At 38.4% G+C, this 21,935-nt stretch overlaps 1 protein-coding gene across 1 annotated transcript in view; it reads right to left on the bottom strand.

The window, feature by feature from the left end:
- The window catches only part of tbl1x (transducin beta like 1 X-linked), a 312,413-nt gene that overhangs the window by 93,470 nt on the left and 197,008 nt on the right, over positions 1–21,935 (bottom strand). Inside the window, exon 3 of the mRNA XM_039743583.1 lies at positions 2,432–2,538. Coding sequence (XP_039599517.1) covers positions 2,432–2,489 — 58 coding nt within the window. The 5' untranslated portion in view covers positions 2,490–2,538. The remainder of the gene's footprint in view (positions 1–2,431; positions 2,539–21,935) is intronic.

The raw sequence follows: 21,935 nt of genomic DNA, 5'->3' as shown, positions 1-21,935 counted from the left end.
GCAAGGACCAATCGACGGTTTACACAGTGGCAGTTGACCAAGAGTCCAGACGTTTATCTTTAAGCAGTTTTGCAACACCTTTCTGTTTCCCAATCATAACAGCCGCTCCATCTGACCCAAGTCCAACCAGATTAGCAGTTTTCAAGCCTAGAGTGTCCATAGTCTCACTCAGTGTGTTGGTTATAGTATCTGCTTTGCCATCAATTATATTGTGGGTTGATACAAAACTAATTCTGATCTCTTTAGAGACCTAGCAAACATATTTATTGTAAATAATTAATTGTTTTACATCTGAGAGGTCTGTGGTTTCATCACACAGAATACTGAAAAAATTTTCTGCGTATATATTTTTCAGTATGTTAGATTTTATTTCTGATGCTAAGACATCCAGCAGCTCTTGCAATATTCTTTCAGAGGTATAATGTGCATTTTTACTAACATTGAGATGTTGTAAAAAGGAACAACCCATTTCTTTACAGTGTTCCAACAGCTTTTCAAACAATGTTGTATGTGGCAACTCATTTTTTTGCCAACCAATGCATGGATGTCACAGAGAGATGCCTTTGTGGGAGATTTAAGTTATTTAACAAAGATACAGATCTTTCAATTTGACTGATCCCAGTTAGCTCTAGTACACGCCTTCCTAAAAGGTCAGCAGAAGACTCAATGTGTGTTTTACTTTTTTCATGGTCCAGCAAGCTTTCTTTTCGAATTCTTGTGCATGGCACGTTTACAATAGGTAAACCTCCTCGGGGGGTATTTGTTTGAATATTTCATGCACAGTGAGCACCACATACCATTTTTTTTGACCATTTGCCAACTAAAACCATTGTTTGTTTTTGCTGGATAAACGGTGCTTAGATTTATCAATTGGCAGAGTGTGTGCTGCAGAGACTTCCCCTGATGGTCCAGCCTCTGCAATGTCTTTGTCTGAAATTGCCACATCAGGGGTTGACGCCGCACCTTCATTAGTTTGTGACATCTCTCTTCTAAAATAACTGAGCAGTGCTGTTCTCTGAACACTTTTTTTGCTCATGTTGGTAAAATGTTTGAAAAAAATTAAAAGTGCTTTGGAGTTGGAAAGTGAGAGCCTGTTGGATATTCAATTCACACTTGCACTTGTACTCGCAGGTACACATTCTCGACATTTCCACTTTAATCTCGACATTTCTACTTTATTCTCGCCGTTTACCTCGAGATTAAAGTCGACATGTTGACTTTATTCTCGTAGTTTGTCATTAAGGTAGAACATCGTAAACTAAACTTTATCTTAAAATTAATATTTACTAGATTTTCTCAAACCCCATCATAAGTTATGTAGCACATTAAATGCTTTGTGTTAAGTGTTCCCCGACCCATGTTAATCGCTACGTGCTTCTTAAACTGACTTTCTCTTGCACTAAGAGGAGGCGCCAGCGGGGATCACCACACAGAATACATTAATTTCATTATATTCCTGCTCCCTGAACACATTTACAATTCTAAGAAAAATATTTTAGATCATTTTCATGATGAAATGCATTAAAACATGAACTAATCATGTGGGTGCACAGTGCCGTGGAGGTTGCACTGCTGCCTCACAGCAAAGAGGGTCTCGGGTTTTCCCAGTCTTGAGTTTGTATGTCTTTCTGGTGGGTTTACTCGGCATGCTTCAGTTTCCTTTCAAAGTCATGTAGGATGTGGGGTTTTGTGATGCTAAATTGACCCTGCTAGTGTGCATGTATTGCTTGTATTCACCATGCAATGAGCTGGCGCCCTGTTCAGGATTTGTTCCTGCCTCGCACATGATGCTTGCTGGGATGGGTGCAACCCTGAATGGATGGCATAATTAAAAATGTATAATGAAGATTTTTTAAATTTCTGAACACTCCGTGGTCTAAGTTTATAACTAGTTTTAATGTCACAAAGACGTTTATTGTGTGGTGATTGGTTATGTGGAGAAAGAAAAAGGAAAGACAGAAACTGGGGTTTTGGTACGTCACAGAGTACGCATGCAAAAAAGAAAGCACGCTCAAAGGAACATCCATTGAATTCTGTGTTCGTGTCTCCGACCACCAGATCACGAACCCAACATTAACACAATGTTTAGGTTAAACCTGTGCGATACCCATTCGTACATCCAGTTTTTTGGAGCCTCGTCACACCTGCCATCAAGGTCTCTACACTGAACGTACACCTGGGGACCCCTTACTGTGAGGGAGCAGCACTACCGCCACACCACCGTGCATGTTTAATACATGCTTTAATGTATTTCATCATGAAAATTATATCAAGTATTTATCTTAGCATTGTAAATGTTCAGAGAGCAAGAATATCATGAAGTGAATGTATTCTGTGCGGAGCGCCCGGCTAAAAGACACTGGAATTAGATATCCAAGGCATCAAGCCACTGCAACAAAAGAACAATGCATTACAGAGAAAGAACACTTACCAGATTCCTGTAGATAGCGATAAACCAAGAAATTGACTTCGTCACTGGTTATACTCATTTTAGCCTCACCACAAATTATGAGGTCTAGAAACAGGATGTTTCTCACTCTGAAAAATAATAAAAATAAAAATCATTAATAACAGTCTATAAATAAAATATTTGGATTCAATATAATTTAGTCAGTTGTGTATTACATTCATAGTTTTGAGACTGCAAAACCAAATACTGCATCAGTGAGGAATTTTAGTGTACTTTCACTGAAATAATTGTAATTAATTTACACTGTTATCACAGGCAATTCCTACTTACATTCCCAATTCCAAAAACATTGGGACACTGTGTAAAATGTAAATAAAAACAGAATGCAATGACTTTCAAATCTCATAAACCCATATTTTATTCACAACACAGAAAACATATCAAATGATTGAACTGAGAAAATGGATCATTTTAAGAAAGAAAAAAGATAATTTTGAATTTGATGGCAGTACCACATCTAAAAAAGTTGGGACAGGGCCATGTTTATCACTGTCTACCACCCCCTCTTCTTTTAACAGTCCATAAATTTCTGTGAACTGAGGAAACGAGTTGCTGGACATTTGGGAGAGAAATGTTGTCCCATTCTTGTCTAATATAGGATTCTACCTGGTCAACAGCCCTGGGTCAACTTTGTCACATTTTTCATTTTGTTATGGGCCAGTGGTTTTGAATTGGTGAAAGGCCTGGACTGCAGACAGGCCTTCTACTGCAAAGCCAGGCTGTTGTAGTAGATGCAGTGTGAGGTTTAGCATTGTCTTGCTGAGATATTCAAGGCCTTCCCTGAAAAAGACATTGTCTGGATGGAAGCATATGTTGCTCTAAAACTTGTATATAACTTTCAGCATTGATGGTGCCTTTCCAGATGTTTTAGCTGCCAATACCCTAGGCACTAATGCACCACCATACCAGAGATGCAGGCTTTTGAAATGAGTGCGGATAACAAGTCGGATAGTCCCTCTCCTCTTTAGTCCAGTCCATGTGGCATCCATGTTTTCCAAAAAGAAAATCAAATTTTGATTTGTCTGACCACAGAACAGTCTTCCATTCTGCCTCAGTCCATTTTAAATTAGCTTTGGCCCAGAGAAGACGGCGGTGTTTCTGAATCATGTTCATATATGTCGTCTTCTCTGCACGACAGAGCTTTAACCTGCATTTGTGAATGGGACAGCGAGATATTCACAGACAATGACTTCCAGAAGTGACCCCTGAGCCCATGCCATGATTTCCATGACAGAATAATTCCTTTTTTTAATGTATTGCCACCTGAGGGCCTGAAGATCACGGGCATCCAATACTGATTTTTGGCCTTTTCCCTTATGTACAGAGATTCCTCCATATTCTCAGAATATTTTGATGATATTATTTATTGTATTTATTGATAATGATATATTTTTAGTCTTTGCAATTTTATGTTGAGAAATATCATTCTGAAATTGTTCCACAATTTTGCAGATTAGAGAACCTCTGTCCAGATTTGCTTCTGAAAGACTCTGCCTCTCTAAGATGTTATTTTTATACCCAATCATGTTACTAACCTGTTGTCAATTAACCAAATCAGTTGCAAAATACTCCTCCAGCTGTTTCTTTTGACTATCAACTTTTCCAGCCTTTTGTTGCTCCCATCTGAAATTTTTTGAGATGTATTGCTGCAATAAAATTAAAAAATGAACTGATATTTTTCATGAAACAGTCAAATGTTTCACTTTTTTGTTCTACTGTGAATAAAATATGGGTTTATGAGTTTTGCAAATCATCAAGCTAAAACATGTCTGCAGTTCTAAAGGATTTTAATACTGCATTAAGAGCTGGTGCACAAGCTCACCTATATTGTGTTGCGTATATGTTGGGAATTTCTTTTTATAGCACTTTACTTGAAAATATATGGTAATCCATATTAATTCACAAGCATAGTCAATAAACATTAGGTTTTTAATTTAAGGTTTGTAAGATACAAGTGGCTTAAACAAACAGGAAAAATACTGTAACCCAGAAGACAGACCATGAAAATAAAAGGATAGAGCACAAAAGTAGGAATCGTTAAGAACTAATATGCACCTGTGGAGATTCAAATTATTTTATATATATTGTATATGTTTATAAAAAAAATGAAAATAAGAAGCTTTAGTTACATAAGTCCAGGATTTTTTTATTTTTCTTTTATTATTGTAAAGCACTTTGGCCGCAGCATTACTATGTTGTTTTAAATGTGCTATATAAATAAATTGACATTGATTTATAAAAAGCTGAAGGAAATTTGTCAAAAAGAAGTAAGTACCCAAGATGACTTAATATTTAAAATTCTCTGGAGCAGCCCTTGTGAGCTGCAGTAGGCTAAACTGTAAAATGCTGGCTGTATTTGTCGATCCAATGTTCTGAGGATCAAAGAAAGCTATTTTACATCAGAAGTCAACTAAAGCAAGCCTAGCAACAGACCTAGGCACTATACTGCCCCTCTCTAAGTTTGCAAAGCAAATATGGTGTGGTATTAACAACAAATTTTGTACTGCTCATTATTTGGGTTAACAGTGAAGAAGGCAGGAGACAGATGCAACAAATGGCATTAGAAGATTGCTGTTGTTGAGAGGTAAGCTTGACTTATTATATAAGTTTGTAAAGAGATTATCTACTTATTTATATTTCTATTTATGTTTTTTTATCATAGCTTTATGTTATATGTGTATGTGTTTACATTAAAACAAAAGCTGCAGTAAATAATAAACTTTCTGAGGCACAGACACTACACTCCATTTAGTCCATTGTTGCACTGAATCTGAAGTTGTTTAATACCTAAAGAGGTACAGTTGCTATGAGGAAAGCAGTAACAGTACATACTTCTAGTTATACAATTATTAGTGATTAGCATACCCTGTGGAGTTTGCTTTGGCTAGAGTTAGGAGATCTCCCACAACTACTCAAACTCCAGAGAAATTCATTTGTCAACAAGAGAGGATAAACTGAACTAGTCTTGAGTGGCCTTTAATTGTCTCTGAGGACTACAGAAATGTCTCCCAACTATGCTGGACTGTTTGTTGTAGGTGAAACTGCAGTCCAAACTATGTACCAACAGTAACTGACCACTGTGCCACCGTGCCTCAAACAAAAGATGCAAACGGAAATGATAACCACAAACAAAATAAAACAAATGGTCACAAACTACCAATAAGTATATAAAAAAATGATATTATTGCACTCACAGAGTTCCAACAGAATTCCATTGTTTGAAGTGTCAACAGTAATAGACATTTTGTTATAATTATTACAGTGAAGCCTTGGATTGCGATCATAATTCGTTCCGGAAATGTATTTGCAATTCAAGACACTCGGTTATTAAAGAAAATTTTCCCATAAGAAATACTGGAAACTCAGATGATTCGTTCCACAACCCAAAACTATTCATATAAAAATGATTAATACAAAATATAAAGTAAAAATACATAAAAAAATTAACCTGCACTTGCTAAAGTACTGAGACTCCGCTTCATGTTTTGGGGTGCAAGACAGAGACTCACACGTTACAACACACACACATGGTCATAATGCTATAGTACACAGTATACGCTCGGACGGATGTTGACTATATAAGTGAGGCACGCCAACTAAGACCAAGAATGTGAGACAATTACCCACAATCCAACAGCAAGACAGAGAGAGAGAAAGAACCACCATCGGTTCAGTTGTGATCATGTGACACTCAGCAGACAAAGCATATACGTACTACTTGCATTGCAAGATCTCGCTCATTTATCAAGTTAATATTTATTAAAAATTTTAGCTCATCTTGCAAAACACTCAGAGACCAAGTTACTCACAATCCAAGGTTTTACTGTATTTCACAAGGCTGTAATGTGTTTCTGCGATATGGGGAGGATTCCTTTAACACCAGAATCTCTGAAGCCTACAAAAAAAGTTGGAATCCTGGGCCAGCTTAAATTCCTTCACACCTCCTCATCAGTGTCTTTGTTTTGCAAATGTGTCAGTCAACACCAAGCAGCCTGCTATCCCCCACAGATGCAGCTCAAGTCATAAAAAAGGTTCTCCCAGCTTAAGTCAGTTTATCTGGGTGTGAGGTAGGTCTGGAATTGTTTAGAGTAAATATATCATTATTAGGAACACATGCATTGCATTTCATGTGTGTTCCATGTCTACAATGATCTGGGCAAATGCAGGATGACAGGAAGTGGGAGGCAATAAATGTTGAACACATAACCAAAACAGAAACTTTTTGCATGTTATAGTACTAATGATAAAATGCTGACATGAAGTATTTAATGTGTGAAGACTGAAGTCCAAATATCAAACAAACACTTTCACAAAAGATACAAATATAACAAAACAAAAGAAGTTTTATTCGAAAATATAACCGAAGAAAAAAATTGGGTAAGGGGACGTTGCTAACATGTCTGCTTGGCTGATGGAGAGGCAAGAACTACTGTCTCAATCAAAAGGTTTTCGGTTCGATTTCGGGTCCTTCCTAAATTTACTGTATTGAGTAGTGAGCTGCTCTTATTGATTCTATTACAGAATAAAAACATACATTTGATTTGATTCTGTAACAGCCGGTGCAAATTTATGGTACTTGTAAAGTTTAGCGTGTTTTTTTTTTTTATTGTCTCAGTCATGTTCATGCTCATGTTGCCCCTGATCTGATACTGTTAGTTTTCAAATAAAGACGTGATATAACAAAGGGCAACTCAGATGAGGATGAGGGTTCTATATCAGAGAAAGAGAACAGAAGTTGTCCCTTCAAGAAATGTCCAATTACACATAAGAACGTAAAGGCGAAAGGTGGCACCATTTGGGTGCAGCAAGAGGTTGGGCGTCATCCTGCCAGTACATCTGCCATACACATGGCCTTCAACGAAATAGTAGGGCATACAGAGCTTGCCATCTTGCTCCTCCATCTACAAGGTTATCCCTGTTAATATTTGGATAATTAAAGTTCCCCATGACTATAATATCTCCCTGTAAACTTGCCTTTTTAATATTCTTCCTATTAACTTTTTTTCAGTTGTAAAGGCAGGAAATTAAAATGTAAAAAAGGAGAAGCAAATGGAAGGATATATTACAAATTAAATTTCACATTTGGAAAACGTGATTTAAATGTTTGTTCCTTGAAGTGTGCCAACACAAAAATACTGCAAATACAAACAGTGGAAAAAGTGTAAAAACAGTACAGTGGAACCCCGAGTTACGAGTTTAATCCGTTCCAGAACCGAGCTCATAACCCGATCTGCTTGTAACCCAAACGAATTTCCCCCATTTAAAATAATTGAAATGAGATTAATCCGCTCCAGCCCTCCCAAAAAGTCACCAAAATATCATAAACAATGGAAAAAAACATGTTTTTAAATAAGAAACAAACATCAAAATACTTTATTAGTAAATATAGTTAAATAAAAGATAAACCAACTTAAGAAAATGTAACCTTACTTTGGCGGCATACGATTGCCGTTAACGGAGAGCGGCTGAGGAGGAAGGGAGGCGGCAGACAATTGCAGTTAACGGAGAGCGGCTGAGGAGGGAGGGAGGCGGCAGACGATTGCTGTTAACGGAGAGCGGCTGAGGAGGGAGGGAGGCGGTAGACGACTGCAGTTAACGGAGAGCGGCTGAGGAAGGAAGGAGGGAGGGAGGACTAGAGGACTGGCTGCATTTTCGGCACCTTCACATCAAAAAAAAACTAAAATTGCACTTTCTTAACTACGTACGTACATGAATTGTAAAAAAATTAAACTTTCTTAACTTTAAACTTAGCCTAACACTTAACATTACGTACGTATGATTTTTTTTACGCTAATCATCTGTTTTTGCCTTTTTGGCTGCACTTTCGGCACCTTCACTTATAGCAGTTTCAGTTTTAGTATAAAGATACCTATGCAACGACGTTTGCTTTTGCCTGCTTTTTAAAAGCTTACGGAAGTGAGCCAATCAGGTGTCATCAAAATTTGCAGCAGAACGACTAGTTGCCACTTTTTCTGGATGTTTCTTTTCAATGAAACTTGTAACCTTCTCCCACATTCCCAGCACTTCTTTAATTTCACTTGTCAAAATTTCCTCTGTCTCGACCTCCTCCTCACTACTGCTGATCTCTTGCAGAGCATCCGTACGTTGCATGTCCTGCAGCTCAAGCAACTCCTGTGTTGAGAGTTCCTCCTCATGTTCCTCGACAAGCTCGTTGATATCACCCTCATCAACCTACAGACCCATCGACTTGCTGAGGGACATGATTTCATGCACTGGATCTACTTCGAGCACGTTGGTCTCGGTCTTGATCTCGGTCTCAGTATCAAGACCAAATCCTTCAAAGTCCCTCGCTGCAACCGCATCAGGACATAACTTCTTCCATGCAGAATTCAGTGTTCTTCTGGTCACTTCTTTCCACGCCAGGTCAATCATGCATAGGCATTGCACTATGTTAAAATGTTCTTTCCAGAACTCTCGGAGTGTTAGCTCTGTATTTTCTGTCACATCGAAGCATCGTTTGAACAGATGCTTCGTGTAGAGCTTTTTGAAATTGGAAATGACCTGCTGATCCATCGGTTGCAGGATTGACGTTGTGTTGGGTGGGAGGTAGAGGACTTTTAAGAATTGATATTCTTCCCGGATGTTGTCTTGGAGACCGGGCAGGTGGGCTGGAGCATTGTCGAGGACGAGTAATGCTTGCAGAGGCAGTTTGTTTTCTTGAAGATACTTCTTCACCGCAGGTCCAAAGCAGAGATTTACCCAGTCGATGAAGAACTGCCGCGTAACCCATGCCTTTGGATTGGCGCGCCACATCACGTGCAGTTTTTCTTTAAGAATCCTGTGAGTCTTAAAGGCTCCAGGATTCTCTGAATGATAGACTAGCAGTGGCTTCACTTTAAAGTCACCGCTAGCATTTGCACACAATGCAAGGGTGAGGCGGTCCTTCATCGGCTATTTTCTGGCATCTTCTTCTCCTCTGCTGTGATGTACGTCCTACGGGGCATTTTCTTCCAAAAAAGCCCCATCTTGTCGCAATTAAAAACTTGCTGGGGGATGTAACATTCTGCCTCGATGAGCTGCGCGAAACGTGTGATGAACTCACCAGCTGCCTTCTGGTCTGCACTTGCTGCCTCGCCATGTCTTACGACAGAGTGAATGCCTGATCGCTTCTTAAATCTGTCGAATCATCCATGACTAGCCTTGAATTCTGGTTCTACTACATCCATGGATGGTTCTTTTTGCTTCAGCTCATTGTAAATGATGCGAGCTTTCTCGCTTATGACTGTTTCAGTAAGCGTATCTCCTGCCAACTCTTTCTCTTTTATCCACAATAACAGCAGGTTTTCCATTTCTTCGTGGATAGCCGACCTTTGCTGTGTAATTACAGTCATGCCTTTTGCTACTTTTACACTCTTTATGGTCTCCTTTTGCTTTAGTATTGTGCATATCATGGACGTATTGCGGTCGTAAATTTTGGCGAGTTCCATCACACGCACACCTCTCTCATGCTTTTCTATAATTTCCTGCTTCAACTCGACTGACAGCATCCTTTTCTTCTTGCTGCTGTCCTTTCCACTTCCTACCTTCTTTGAAGACATGGTTAATGCCCAATATGTATGATATGGCTCTGGGTAGAAGGGGTAGAGGTTTCCGGGTAAGAAAGGCGAAGCGGAAACTAGCGATGATGTATCGGAGCTCGGCTCGTAAAACAGGCATGCCTCGTAAACCGGGCAGAAATTTTGCTCGGATCGCGGCTCGTAAACCGAATTACTCGTATACCGAGCTGCTCGTGAACCGGGGTTCCACTGTAATGGCAAAAACAATTATAAAAATAATAAATATTCAAATTACAATTAATGATAAATTACTTTAAGTTTATATAGTTAGTGATATACTGTACAAAATTGGAAACACTCTATGAATTAATAAAAATAACAAAAGATTTATTACTATTTACAAGACATTTTTATCTTTTTTGATACAAGAAAAAGTGCAAAGCAAAAGCACAGGCAGTTCGGTGATACTTCAGCATGGCTTCAAAAAATAGAATGAGTCAACGGCTTCAATCATACAACACTTTGAATTTTCTGCCTTTAATTTTAAGGCTGATTTTTTTTCCCTTTCTCCCAGGGCTGAGTATTTTTCCAATAAGCTGTTATCAGAAAGGCACACAAAGCAATAGTTTCTAATATAAATCAACATAAAATGACCTACATATTTTTCTGACTTTTGACTACGATTTCGGCATTTCTGCTTTGTTTTGACGAAATATATGATTGCAAGCCTCTGACTGCATTCTTTCTTTTTTGATATCAGGGAGGCACGGTGGTGAAGTGGTTGGCACTGCTGCTGCACAGCTTGGGTCACCTTTTAAGCCACAACAACAGGTCCAGTATAATTGGCAGACATTTCCCTAGCACTCAAGAATACATTAAAGACAATTGCACCACTATAATCCAGTCAAATCTAGTTCAGTTAGTCCTTCCCCATTGACTTCAATGCGTTTTGCCAAGTTTGGCAAATGTAGCGAACATTTCTACGTTCACTCATCAGTACTGATTATCGCAGTCTGCAGGGTGTTTTATTTTGAAAAATGACCAGATTATCTCTGTAGAACAGTGACTGTGTTCTGTTATGTACCGTGACACCCACTGTGGTTAAGGAAGTAGGTGGGGCAGTGTTAAGTAAGGTTTGGATGTGTGTGCAGATTGATTTGTTTTTGGTATACAATAAATTGTTGATAGCTTTCAATAAATATGACCACTCGTAATTCAACATGGTGAAGGAGTCCTCAGTATGCACGTCTCACAGAAATGCAACAAAAGGTAACTGAATATACACTTAAAGCACAGCAAGATTCAACCCAAACCACTGGTGTCTGATGGCAGTATCGCAGAGAATAGAATACATATACTGTATTCTATCAACTTAGCTTACAAAACTGAAACTTAAACATTGGCTTAGCAGATAAGATGCACATAACATCTTACCAATATTTTTAACTTTTTTTTTTTAAATACGTGTGATTATTACATTTGCTTATTGCTAAACAATGGTAAAAAATAATTACACTGTATAATCATGTTTGTCTTAACTATTTAGTAAACTGCTTCTAGTTATTTAGTTTTAAGATGAATATTTAAGAAGGAGTAGGTTGCTTTCAGCTACAGTGATTATTCCATGCTAAATTTCATGTGAACAACTACTACTAATAGTAGTCTGCAAAAAATCTTTATATTACCAAAACCATTATCAGAAACTGGTCAAATAAACCTCAAAACAGCCTGCACTGTAATCCTTGTATGTGTCTGTGAGGAATGAAAGACTGTTTTTGATTTGTATAATAAATCTAGATTTCTTTAATTTCTGTAAAAGCTAAATTACCCATAGAAACAAATAAAGTACTAACTAACTCATTCTACATTGACACTGGAAGTATATATGTGAGTGGGTCCTGCAATGGAATGGTGGCCCATCCAGGGCTGGTTCCCACCATGAGGCAAAAGTTGGTGGCATAGACATTGGCTCCTCAAAGTTGTACTGGATGAACAGGATACAAAATGGATGGATAGATGGATGATTCAGCCATATACATTTTGAACTGCATAACATGAATATTTTCTAGCTGTTTGCAAATTCAATAGAACATTTGTTATAAAAATATGATAGATAATGAAAAATACAAGACCAGTTAGACACTGCTGTGAAATGATGTAATACAACCACTGCACATGGCAAGAAGTGTGTTTTCTCTTAAGTTACGTTTTTTTCTGCCATAATTCACTGTTTAAATAAGACATCACTCATATGCTCTATTTCTCAGTAATTTGCTTTCTTTTATATTAATAAGGCAGGAAATACTGTACAACTATTTATACTGTCTGTAGACTACTTACTCATTTTGATATCTGCTTCGTTACTTGACCCAATAATTAGAAGACCACTAATCAGGCAAGAAAACCAGCAGAGTCAAATAAATGTGAATGCAGATTATTAAAAGCAATAGCTCTAAAATGAAGTGATATGGAATATAAATGGGTTATTAATGTGGCTAAAAATTAAGACATATTGTATGACACCTTTTAAATATAGTGTTGAAATAAACAAGAAGAATTTATATTTTTCTTTACAACAAAATGTGTTGTTGTTTAGCAAAAATAAATTCCCTCCATTTTAGGTCAATGAAGAAAGTACAAAAAAATAAATTATTTTGACAAGAAACAATGTAATCAATTTATTTTTTCAGAATGGGGCTAAACATGGGGTGATTAGTAATGGATTTAAATTACCATGTTTGAAGACTCATGTGGCAATACTACAAGGCATGGAATGAAATGGTGCGATGTAACACATTGAACAAAGCAATGTGCAATGTTCATCTAAAAAGTAATACGTCCTTAAAGGATGTATAGGGTGGTCCAGATCTAATTATGTAATTTTCATTACGCTATAACTTGTTAAGTTTATTACATAGAGAATTCACAAAAAAATCTTTTTGTTGCCAATAATTGGCAGAACCTGCCCTGCCTTCCAAAATGGCGGGGAGACAGTTGTCAGTTGAACAGCGGGTGCGAGGTGTTCACCTTTTCATAATTAGATCTGGACCACCCTGTAGAGAGCCTATAACATGGCTTCAAGAATGCCCCATACATCCACTACTGGAGAAAGATTCAGGGAAACTACAGAGCAGAGTAAGTGTGATGATAAAACAGAGACATTTCCTTGAGAATGGCATCTATGTGTGGTTCATTCATTGTCTCATTGGAAAATGGCACCAGGAGGACCTGCAACCAAAGTCTGGCAAATGGTGGGGGGAACTTTGCCTTATCCCTAATAAGCAGGTGAAGGAATCGCCAATTATTCTATGTATGGTGCCCCATGACATGACCATTTTGAGTTCTTGTGATGCACTTTTCAAAAATGAACAGGCTACATAAAATGGCCATGTTATCTCAGTGCTCCAAACAGGTGGTCACCTCACCAGGGGAAGATGAAGAAATCAATAACTAAGATGTCTACAGATCATTCTCCACCTATTCAAGTTGCCTGAACCTAAAATCAATCCAGGAGCCAGTTAACAATGGAAAATGTTACAATGAAAACCAATACTGGAGTCTCAGCCCATGAGATATTAGGCATTTGCACATGTGTCTTGACAACCCAGTTAATCACAGAATTTGATTTGTAAAATACTATGTAAACCCTTACTCCGGTTAGAGAAATCCGGTGTTTGGCCTCTGAAAGGTCTGATTAACAGAAGGTTACGTGGCTACTGTTAAAGATTTTTGTAGTCTGGCCATGTCCACGGCACCCTTTCACCTAAAGATAAAAGCATGACTAAAAATGCCAATGTTTTAGGCTTTAACAAACTCACTTGTTTCACATTTTTAATGCATTTTATGTAACCCAGCCACAGGGGATGCACAAACCAGTGTGTTTCTTTGTGATGGTCCCAAACCCGGATAAATGGGGAGGGTTACGTCAGGAAGGGCATCCGGTGTAAAATTTTGCCAAATCAATATGCGGACAACAATACAAATTTCCATAACGGATCGGTCAAGCCCCAGGTTAACAACGACCGCCACCAGTACTGTTAGCCAACAGGGTGCTGGCAGAAATTGGGCTACTGTTGGCCGAAAAAGAAGAAGAGGGAGGGAGACGTGTCCGGAGGCAGGAGGAGAGGAGGAAAGTAAAGAGAGTGGAACTCACGGTAGGAACTTTGAATGTTGGCAGTATGACTGGTAAGGGGAGTGAGTTAGCAGATATGATGGAGAGAAGGAAGGTTGATATATTGTGCATGCAAGAGACTAAATGGAAGGGGAGTAAGGCCAGGTGGTTCAGAGATGGATTCAAATTGTTCTATCATGGTGTGGATGAGAGGAGAAATGGAGTAGGGGTTATTCTGAAGGAACAGTATGTCAAGAGTGTTTTAGAGGTGAAATGAGTGTCAAACAGAGTAATGATTACGAAGCTGGAAATTGGAGGTGTGATGGTGAGTGCATATGCACTTCATTTGGGTGTACAATGGGTGAGAAAGAAGATTTTTGGAGTGAGTTGGGTGAAGTGATGAACAGTGTACCCAAGAGACAGAAAGTGGTGATTGGAGCAGATTTCAATGGGTATGTTGGTGAAGGAAATAGTGGAGATGAGGAGGTGATGGGTAGGTATGGTGTCAAGAAGAGGAATGAAGAAGGTCAGAGGATAGTGGATTTTGCCAAAAGGATGGACATGGCTGTGGTGAATACATATTTTAAGAAGAGGGAGGAACAAAGGGTTACGTACAAGAGTGGAGGAAGATGCTCACAGGTAGATTACATCCTGTGCAGAAGAGTTGATCTGAAGGAGATTGAAGACTGAAAAGTGGTGGCAGGGGAAAGTGTAGTTAAGCAGCATAGGATGGTGGTCTGTAGGATGACGTTGGAGATCAAGAAGAGGAAGAGAGTGAGGGCAGAGCCAAGGATCAAATGGTGGAAGTTGAAAAAGGAAGACTGCAAGGCTGACATATGGAAAGAGGAATGAGGAAAACAAAACCTGGTGGTGGAATGAGAAAATACAGAAGAGTATACAGAGGAAGAGGATGGCAAAGAAGAAGTGGGAAAGTCAGAGAGATGCAGAAAGTACACAAGAGTACAAGGAGATAAGGCACAAGGTGAAGAGAGAGGTGGCGAAGGCTAAAGAAAAGGCGTATGATGAATTGTATGACAGGTTGGACACTAAGGAGGGAGAAAAGGACCTGTACAGATTGGCTAGACAGAGGGACTGAGCTGGGAAAGATGTGCAGCAGGTTAGGGTGATGAAGGATAAAGATGGAAACGTATTCACTAGCGAGGAGAGTTTGTTGAGCAGATGGAAAAAGTACTTTGAGAGGCTGATGAATGGAGAGAATGAGAGAGAGAAGAGGTTGGATGATGTGGAGATAGTGAATCAGGAAGTGCAACGGATTAGCAAGGAGGAAGTAAGGACAGCTATGAAAAGGATGAAAAATGGAAAGGCCGTTGGTCCAGATGACATACCTATGGAAGCATGGAGGTGTTTAGGAGAGATGGCAGTGGCATTTTTAACCTGATTGTTTAATGGAATCTTGGAAAGTGAGAGGATGCTTGAGGAGTGGAGAAGAAGTGTACTGGTGCCGATATTTAAGAATAAGGAGGATGTGCAGGACTGCAGTAACAACAGGGGAATAAAATTGATGAGGTGGAATAGAATCAAAAGGTCACAAGTTCGTTCCTGCACCACTCTGTTTTGAGAAGTAAACTGCTCTTAGTCTTACTAATTTAGAATAAAAATATAGGTTTGATTTCAGTCTTTAACAGCCAGTGTAATTTATGATACTTGTAAAGGTTAGCTTTGTTTTTTTTTTTAGTCAGTTTTATTATCTCGGCCGCATCTGATACTGCTGTTTTCACATAGACGCGATGTAACAGAGATAAACTCAGCTCTCTTCTACATCGGAGCAAGAATGCACATACCATTGCTTGCATACTAAAGTGTCAGCATGCACTTTTCATGGCATTACACACAGTTTTGAGCATGCCCTCTGCACACTACTTGTAAATTTAGGCTTTAGGAAATAAGTAAATAAATAAAGGTAAATCGTGTCATAAAATGATTTCTTCAAAACGTCGAATGTTATTTATTTGGCACGGACATGTCTGCATGCACTTTTTGTGGCATTACACATGTATTTTTTGAGCATGTCCGTGCCAAATAATTAATGCTGTTCGTTTTCAAATAATATTGCATTTCTCTCTATGCTGTAGTTTCTATTACACACCTGAAAGAAAGAGACAATATATGTGGAAACATCATTGCACAAATGCAATATTATTTGAAAACAAACAGTGTCCGATCAGCTGTAAAAGTATGGCATTTCTAAATGTTTGCTTTTTTTCAGTCTGATTCTCTCAGTCAAACTGTATATTTGTCTCTTATTCAGTGCACACAAGAACATGCAGGTAGCCAGATGCCATATGCTACAACATGCTGGCGGTGATCAACGCACATTTTAAAAAAAGAAAGAGACAAATATATGCGATTTATTTATTAAGTCACAAGTAGTGTGCAGAGGGCATGGTCAAAAATGTGTGTAATGCCACGAAAAGTGCTTGCTGACACTTTAGTATGCAAGCAATGGTATATGCATTCTTGCTCCGATGTAGAAGAAAGCTGAGTTTACCTCTGTTACAGCGAGTCTATGTGAAAAGATGTGGGGGTGTGGTGTGTTTGGGTTCGTGAACACGGCTGAGATAATAAACTTTACAAGTATCATAAATTACACTAGCTGTTAAAGACAGAAATCAAATGTATGTTTTTATTCCAAAATAGTAAGAATAAGAGCAGTTTTGTTCTCAAAATGGAGAGGTGCAGGATCGAACTCGCAACCTTTTGATTCCCAGTCGGCAGCTGAGTCAATTGCACCACGGACAATATTATAATAATCAACTGTCAAAGTCGCCTGTTAAGGCGGCTTTTTGTTTCTGCAGTTATATTTTTGAATAAAAGCACAATTGTTGTGTTGGATTTGTACCTTCTGTGAAAATATTTCTTTTGATATTTGGACTTCAGGCTTCATACATTATATAGTTTACGCCTACATTTCTACTACTAGAATATAAAAAACGTTTCTGTTTTAACAATGTGTTTACACAGATTACTGTAGAAACGGAACAGACATGAAATGCGTGTGTTCCAAACAACGATCTATTATTTCTACTCTAAAACTCCAGAAAATCAATCAAGGCATGAGCTGGGAGAAGTTTGTGCACGTTCTAAGTCGGTGGGGGGATGGAATAGCCGGCTACTTGCAGCTTTTCTTTTATCAGCACATTTAGTTTAACAAAAGACGCTGGCGGAGAGGTGAGAACGGTTTTAAGAAGCGATTTAAGGTGGGACGGATTTACGAGTTTTTTCGTAGGCTCTGGTAATTCTAGTGTTAATAACATGGTTTAACTCCTATCATCATTAAAATGATATCACGTATACATCTCAGTATTTTAATTATTCAGACAGCTGTAATATCATGAATGTAATGGAATCGGTGTCCTGTCGGAGTATGAGAAAGCCTGTTTAAGAAGCACGTACTGATTCAAGCACATAGAAGATCAAATACAAAACAAAGCATTTAATGTGCTACTTTAGTTACTATGGGATTTGAGAAACTTATAAATTAAACAATTTAAAGATGAAGTTTATGATGTTCTACTTTAATGACAAAATAAACTTTGTGATTAAAGTGGAAATTTCAAAATTAAAGTTGACATTTCGTGCTTAACCCACTGTGTGTCTATTTTTTTTTCTCTCTGATATTTGACAAATTCTTTTTTATTTCAGGCACTGTGCGACTTTGTGAACTTGAACTTTCAACTTTCTCTGACACTCTATGTCACATGATCAACTTCCTTTTGTTGTTTATACCACTGTTTAAACCAACAAATAGTATGTTTTTCCTTGCCTCCACTTGGTATTCACTAAAATTCTTCTATTTTGCCCAGTGCTATTGCCATTGCCTTTTCACAGAATGCTGAGCTTAAGGGCAATTTATATTTATTTGCATATTCAAAGATATTTCTGGGAGAAGTTGGGGTGGGGCGCAGGCACGCGCACATGCTTTACTTTTCATGCTGACCAGGATTTATGGAGCAGAAGAACATGGAAGTTGGCATTCCCACAGATTTATGCATTTGGATTTTTTTGTGCGTAAGCACATTTCTGCTTCTGTGAATTCTACGCACGCTGTTATGCATGAGGCCCTAGGACTCTACACACCTTCGCCCTTTTGCATAGATATCAGGAGCGCCACACGCCCCTTTCCGGCGACCTCATGACCCCCATCCAACCAGTTGAATCTGTTGATCATTTCAACATGTCACACTTTTGCTAAAATCCCATGAAGCAAATTAAAGCTGCAGAACTTTGGTAATTTTGGGTAAATGCAGCTACAGTAAGGGTAAGTTTTCTATACATTGATGTGAGATCTCACATAAATACAGAATTAAAAACATGTAGCATGAATAGTTTACTGTGATTTGGTCTTTTGAGAGGCAACTATATCCCAGGGGGTGAAACATTGTCATGCATTTACAGCAGATTAAATGCTGAACTAACATGCACAACTAGTTTTCTTTTAAAATGTATGAATATCAAAGTAGTGCTTTTTGTTCAAAAATTACATGTATGATCTATTTTTTAATGTGTGTGTAATCGCGAGGCACAGCTGCTCAGTAATCAACAACTGTCTTGGCTTGAAAAACAGACATACTGGTAAGTTTCTAAGCTTTTCCTTTGTGCCCCATAACCTCCACTGCAAAGCAGAAGTACAGGAAAGATGTTTTTTTAACTCATAAAACATGCTTAACTTTAGAATACAATTTAGCATGGCAAATGCGTATATGTTAATGAAGAAAAAAAAAATTGACTTGAAAAATACCAAACTTGCCTTTAAATAATGTGTTGAGACTGGTATTTGACATTGATTTCAACCTCTGTGAAATCAGATACAGGTGTTCAGCGATATTATGATCAGGCCGATGAAATGATTAATAACTGCTTAAAGTTAAAAAAAAAACACATCTTGATCATCCAAATAGTGGAAAAAATACAAAGTGACCGGAACATCACAAACATAACCACAGAAAAGCTGATTAACTATATCATGATCTCAATTCACTAAATGTGTCACATCCCACCAAGCTCAGAACAATACTGAAACGGTAAGGGCTGGTTTATACTTCATGCGCAGAACATTTATGGCTGCCACTCATTCCTAGAATTCTTTTGACGCATCCCCTGAACACATTGTTATATATTAATGTGACACGTGCACGTACCAGTGAAAATATGGGTGCCGTGTGTGTTCAAATTTTGTTGTTTACTATCAATATGTGATGGACAAGCCGCACTGCATTTCAAAACGATCAATCTGCAAGCTTCGATGTTTGATGAATGGTTTGATGCGGTGAAGCAAATCATCAAACTTAAATGTTTACATGCAAATGTCAAGCATTTCAAATTGTCACATACTCCCCAATTTAATAACGCAATAAATTTAAAGTTCTCACATACCATCTGTAACTGTCTTTTTATTTTGTCACCTTCACAATAGTATCTGATTTTTGTTTTTAATATCTATGTCCCTCAACTTCCAGGGAAACCAGATGTTGTTTTCTCACCGTGATGATGTCTCACAATGCAACCTACTGGAATCCTCCAGATTTACTTAAAGTATGTAAACAAGTATAGACAGTACACTGCTTGCACAGCAGCAGTGTCCTCAAGTATATCCCCGGCTCAAGAATTTGCCATCACTCTCAGGAAAATTTTCAAATACTAGCAGATCTAGAAGATATTTCTGTGGACAAGAAATATGCATAAGTTAAAAACTGCATTCACCTTGACTTAAAACGTGTAGATGAGATAATAACAGCACTAATTCAAGTATTGTCTCACAAATTAAGAGTGTATAATAATGAACCTGTGAATCAAATATGCAAAAACCTTGGCCTGAAAGTTCTAAAGAAATATGGTATATATAGAAGGAAGAACATAAATGAAAAGCAAGAATATGTGAACAACTTATCAATCACAGCAGATGTCAAACCAAAATTAATGATCTGAATAAAGTTTTAAGGCAGGAAGACAAACAAAAATAAACCTCTAAAAGCAGTTAAGAAGACTAAAATTAGAAAAGCACCAGGGCATAACAACATCCTCAATGAAATCCTAAAGGCAGATGCTAGAGTGACCACAGACATTACAATTACCCTACTACAGCAAGTCTGGGATGAACAAAATGTTCCACAAGAGCGGAAGATAAGCTTAATCCTTGAAATTCCTAAAAAGGAAATTTGTATGTTTAGCAAAACTGGAAAGTCCTACTGCCGCCAAGCAATATCTTTATCAGGATACTCATACAGAAAATCAAAGCAGTAGCCAATACCAAACTGAGAAATTGACGAGCTGGCTTGGAAACTGTGAGGTTGTACAGACAAGTTACTGTTCAATTATAATGTTAAGCGAGTGGCAATTTCCACCTTATACTATAAATTCAACAAGGTGGACAAAAAGAGTCAGATTTGGAGAATCCGGAGACACCCTAAAAAATATTAACAACTTGATTATGTATGAAGTGGCAAGATGCAGAATATTGAAAATTTAGCAACAAAATTAAGCAAATAATGAAAATCCACAACCATTTCTCAGGCTGTGCTTAACGCGTTTCAAAATTCAAGTAATAAAAATTAATATTCAATTAAACACAGACATTCAGTATGAGTTGTCAATAATTTTTTTTCTTTAAAGTGACTTGTTGCAGGTATTTAAATTAAATCATATGTGTTCAGATAGCAAAAAAAACTTTCTCATAGTGTACGGTAGTTTCACAAACTTTTAGTTAAAGGTGGATTTTTACAGAATATGGTGTGTGAGCGCATTTTTAACTAGAATCCTGCTGCAATTTTATTTCATTGTTTCCTCTTAAATTAGCTCCTGAGATATTTGTTCAACCATCAAGTATGTATATATTCTTAATGACGAATGTTTAAAACATAAAAAAAAAAAAAAAACACTTATGATTTATTGTGTCCTGGGTATGATGTTAAACTGCAGTCCTCCAACTTGCAGGGAAATCATGAGGTTTGGTGACAGCTCTGAGATGACAGACAGGACTCCTTTCTTCTCTCCACGGAAGTAGCGCTTCTGCAGCTGCCCACAGGAAGGCTGCTCGCATTATGAAGTGGAGGGGTGAAAGCCCTCAGGAACCCCATACCCAGAAGAGTCAAAACCTTCGGAGAGCCAATGGGGTTAGGCCTGTTGGGGATTGTAACTGGTGTGGTGCCGAGGCATTGCGTCAATCCGGGTAGGCATGTGGAATGTCTCGTCTCTACAGCATGATGATCATCTTCCTCTGCTGTCGGAGTAACTTCTTTAAAAACTAAATTTCAGTGGTGGCCCTCTGTGTGGAATGCAGATCTGGGACTGGCCAGATCTCTGTAGGTGGGTACAGCTTTTATTGGTCCGATCACTTTTATGGCGGTCATACCCGGGGAGTAGCTGTTGCTGTGGTGGATCGGCTCCTTCTGATGGTGTCCGATGTCATTCCTGAAAATGAGCATAATATGAGACTCAGATTACGGCACTCCCTGGGTGCCTTGTCTGTTGTCTCAGTGTATGCTCCGACCATGGTTAGTGAAGTCTAGGTGAGGGAGACACTTTATTTACAACTTCACTTGGTGGTTGATGGATGCCCACGAGGTGACACTCCTCTGGTAATGGGTGACTTCAATGTGACCACTGGCACTAACCGTGCTGGCTATGAGAACTGTGTCATTCTCCAGGGATCTGGCGACCATGGTGAAACTGGCTCCATGTTCCTTGACTTTCCAAAAGGTCAGGGGCCGTGGATCACTGGATCCTGGTTCCAGCGCCCTGAGCCACATTGTTGGACTTGGTACTTTAATACTGATGGTGATGTGAAGGAGTTTGATTACATCCTCGTGGGCAGATGCTG

This window comes from Polypterus senegalus, chromosome 2 (assembly GCF_016835505.1).
Source record: "Polypterus senegalus isolate Bchr_013 chromosome 2, ASM1683550v1, whole genome shotgun sequence".
Lineage (NCBI taxonomy): Eukaryota > Metazoa > Chordata > Cladistia > Polypteriformes > Polypteridae > Polypterus > Polypterus senegalus.
This window is presented reverse-complemented; position numbering and strand designations above follow the sequence as displayed.